Source organism: Prosopis cineraria, unplaced genomic scaffold, assembly GCF_029017545.1.
Source record: "Prosopis cineraria cultivar Desert tree isolate PC_DT_omini unplaced genomic scaffold, ASM2901754v1 PC447, whole genome shotgun sequence".
Lineage (NCBI taxonomy): Eukaryota > Viridiplantae > Streptophyta > Magnoliopsida > Fabales > Fabaceae > Prosopis > Prosopis cineraria.
In genome coordinates this window covers 31,620-35,547 of record NW_026555772.1, presented here as the reverse complement: position 1 = coordinate 35,547, position 3,928 = coordinate 31,620, and the positions used below count along the sequence as shown (strand labels likewise).

At 36.3% G+C, this 3,928-nt stretch overlaps 1 protein-coding gene across 1 annotated transcript; it reads left to right on the top strand.

Annotated features, from left to right (window-relative positions):
• The first annotated feature begins 823 nt into the window (after nucleotides 1-823).
• LOC129297137 (peroxidase 42-like) lies at nucleotides 824-3,159 on the top strand. The gene is made up of 4 exons (XM_054935507.1): nucleotides 824-1,105; nucleotides 1,260-1,448; nucleotides 1,665-1,830; nucleotides 2,339-3,159. The coding sequence occupies exons 1-4, from the start codon at nucleotides 866-868 to the stop codon at nucleotides 2,755-2,757; spliced, it is 1,014 nt and encodes a 337-aa protein (XP_054791482.1). The 5' UTR covers nucleotides 824-865; the 3' UTR covers nucleotides 2,758-3,159.
• The last annotated feature ends 769 nt before the right edge of the window (nucleotides 3,160-3,928 follow it).

Here is a 3,928-nt window from a genome sequence, read left to right as displayed (position 1 = left end):
TTACCCAACTAGAAAAAAAGGGGGAATTTCACCGCAACTCCCTTGAGCAAATTTATTTACAGTCAACCCCCTTAAAATTATGAAACATCAATTTAATCCCCTATGAGTCCCATTTGGGCAAAATTTGAAATTAAGTTTTTAAAGACAATAATACAAATAACCCCAAGCTCCCACATAAGTTGTTTATTTTTTAAATGGTATTTATTCATTTTTTTTATATAAGTTGTTCATATGTCTAATTTCACATGTTTATATTTATAGTGATGTTTTATTATTAGTGAGAGTTACAAATTTTACCTACATTAATTATTTATTTTATATACATTAATTATTTATTTTTTTATACAAATTATTTATATGTCTAACTTTATTTTTTTTATTCAAAATGATATTATATTTTTTAATGATAGTTGTAAATTTTTTTTCTATATCAATTGTTTATTTCTACACATTATTTTTTTATTTTTCCTATGATAATTGTTTTTATTTGATGGAATTAAGGTGATTTATATGATTTTTTTACAAATTTAATTTCAATTTTATCCAAATGAGGCCCATAATATTGGACTGATGTATCCGAATTTTAGAAGTGTTAACTATAGATAAGTTTGGTCAAGGGCCATCTCGTGAAAGTTTCCCAAAAAAGATACCTGCATCTTTCCGGCTTACCATAAATGCTAAGACGGAAAATCATAAATCGGAAGAGTCAAAGTCACCAACTTGGGAATAAAAAAAATCCCAAACGTCCCTAAACGGTACACGTTTCAGTGACAATTAATTGCCACAGCCACCTTGTTGGTTTGTTATTTAAGAGTTGTCCTCTCTGAATCGCAAAGCAAGGAGGCAGCTGATAGTGTTGGATAGAATGGCCCCAAAAGCTATCTTCTTTTTGGTTCTGCTTTGCTTTTCATCAGTGTCACTCAGTCCCGTTCTTGCTGAGACTGAGGAACATGAACAAGATCCTGGCCTTGTTATGAACTTCTACAAGGAAACTTGCCCTCAAGCCGAAGACATTATCAGAGAACAGGTCAAACTTCTCTACAAGCGCCATAAGAACACTGCTTTCTCATGGCTCAGAAACATCTTCCATGACTGTGCTGTTCAGGTTCATCTCTCATCCCTCCTTCTTCTCCAATGACATTTAGGGTTTTCACTCTTGACCCCAGAATGATTCTTGTCTTTTACTCCCAAGATTCTGCCTTTTTTTATTTAAAAAAAATCTTTTAGTAATGTGGTTTCTGGGTATTTTTGTGGTGTAGAGCTGTGATGCTTCACTGCTTCTTGATTCCACAAGAAGGACCTTGTCTGAGAAGGAGACAGACCGAAGCTTTGGTTTGAGGAACTTCAGGTACATTGAGACCGTCAAAGAAGCTGTGGAGAGAGAGTGTCCTGGAGTTGTTTCCTGTGCTGACATTCTTGTTCTCTCTGCTAGAGACGGCATTGTTGCGGTAATTTCTCAATTCTCAGTCCACTCATAACAAGAAATGAGTTTAAAACCAGATTTACCTCTGCAAAATCTTATCTTTTTGCTGCATTCTTGCACAGCAGAACAGTTAGGAGAGACACAAGTCCAGATTTGTTCGGATCCATAGTGTAGTAGTAGCAATTATTACTCAATTAGTTGTTTTGCACATGCAACTGTTTCTGAAATTAGTTTGTTGCAGCTAGGAGGACCTTATATTCCACTTAAAACTGGAAGAAGAGATGGAAGAAGAAGCAGAGCTGATGTGGTTGAACAATACCTCCCAGACCACAATGAAAGCATCTCTGTTGTTCTCGAGAGATTCTCTGCCATGGGAATTGACACCCCTGGCGTTGTTGCACTTCTGGGTAAATAAAAAACCTTGACTTGTTATCACTCAAGTAATCTAAGCTAAATCGATGTTGTTGCAAGTAAAAAATTGTTTTTTGCCTGTTTTGGTTTGGTTTGATTTTGAAGATTTCTACTTAGAGAGAACATAAAGCACAAGTTCATTCATTCATTGTGATCTCATATCAGAAACTATTTTAACATTCACAATAAGTTCTGATATAATCTTTAAGGCATATATATACATTAAAAACTGTCCTGCATTTGAGATATATATTCAAGAATCATAGAAAAAAGCAAACATTAAAATGTGTATACATTAACTTCTCTTAATAAATGGTGATCCAGAACTTCACGTGACTTCGTCAGAGTTGAGGATCTGAGGTGAAGTAAATTTAGATCTAACACTTTTACTTCTTTTTGTCACTTTTACAGATATTTATGATCTAAATTATCAGAATTGAAGTCACGTACATACACATTTACATAAGAAATAAGGTTTGTGATAGTGATGATTGTGTTGAACAGGAGCACACAGTGTAGGGAGAACCCACTGTGTGAAGCTGGTGCACCGTTTGTACCCAGAGGTAGACCCAGAACTGAACCCAGACCATATCCCTCACATGCTCAAGAAGTGTCCGGACGCCATTCCTGACCCGAAGGCAGTGCAGTATGTGAGGAACGACCGAGGGACACCCATGATTCTGGACAACAACTATTACAGGAACATACTGGACAACAAGGGTTTGTTGATAGTGGATCACCAGCTAGCTTATGACAAGAGGACCAGACCTTTTGTGAAGAAGATGGCCAAAAGCCAGGACTATTTCTTCAAGCACTTTGCCAGAGCCATCACTCTCTTATCTGAAAACAACCCTCTTACTGGTTCAAAGGGTGAGATCAGAAGGCAATGCAATGTTGCCAACAAGCACCATGAGGACCCTTGATGTACCTTATAATATATGCCTCCAAGTCTAGTAGTCTACTTTCTTCTTCTGTGTGTGTGAGGAAGAAAAGCATAAGAAATTATGCAGAATAAAGTGTCTGTTTCTTTTAGTTTCATTTGATCTTCCTCTGGCTTTGCTCCTTGTACTAGCCATAGTGATAACGGTGTATGTATTAATAATACAAGTGAACGATGATGCGCGAATGTTGGTGTCAGGTTGTTCATTCGCAGGATAAGGTGTTTGTTTCTAATTTCTTCCTGTCTACTTGTAGGTTTGTTCCTTGTACTGGCTATAGTGGTGGTGATGATGGTGTATGTATTAATGATGCAAGTTAATGATGATGCATGAATGTAAGCGGCATGATGGTGTATGCACTAAATGAATTCAACTGAGTGTTATTTATTCCCTTTTCATCAGTGGCAGACGCACAATGTTGAGGGTAGGCTAGTGTACCCCTCAACTCGGAAACAAGTCGTTGGTATGATTTTTACAAATTTGCCCTCGTTGCTCTAATAATTTTGAATCCACTAAATCAAATAAAACATGAAACATATTTGAGTTAAAAAAAAAAACCTATATACATTACATTATTATTCTTTTTTTTTAACATTTTATATAATTTATGCCCTGCAGATGTAGAGTAATGCATTCGCTGTTGCTTTTCATCATCCACCATGACGATTAAAAATACAAAAATAAGAATTGGTTACATGAGTAAACTTAACTAGCAAGTTAGCACATTGATTTGCTTCTCTTTTATGAAAAATTCATAGTAACATGGCAACTATGAAAGACCAATTATCTAGAGATCCCTTGTGGCTTGTGATCATGTTTATAGCTTCCGCACAATTATCAAAGACCTCAACTTGCCACACCCTTAGTCTAGCGAAGTTGTAGCCCTTGTATCATCTCTAATAATTCAGAAATGGCCGGGAGGTATGTACATAGTTTACAGCAAAAATCCACAATCCAGGTTGATTGACGATGACATGAAAACCTTCATGTACATGAAGGTTGTTCTGTTCTTTTTTCCCCCTCTGCAGAATTGTTCTGTCCGTTAAGGATAAGACAGTGAAATACATGTGTGAAAGAGTTGAAAAGATCTCTTGTATTAGAAAACAAGTGTGCGTGGACTAAACAATTGAAGATAGTGCAGTTCACAGAGTGGTGT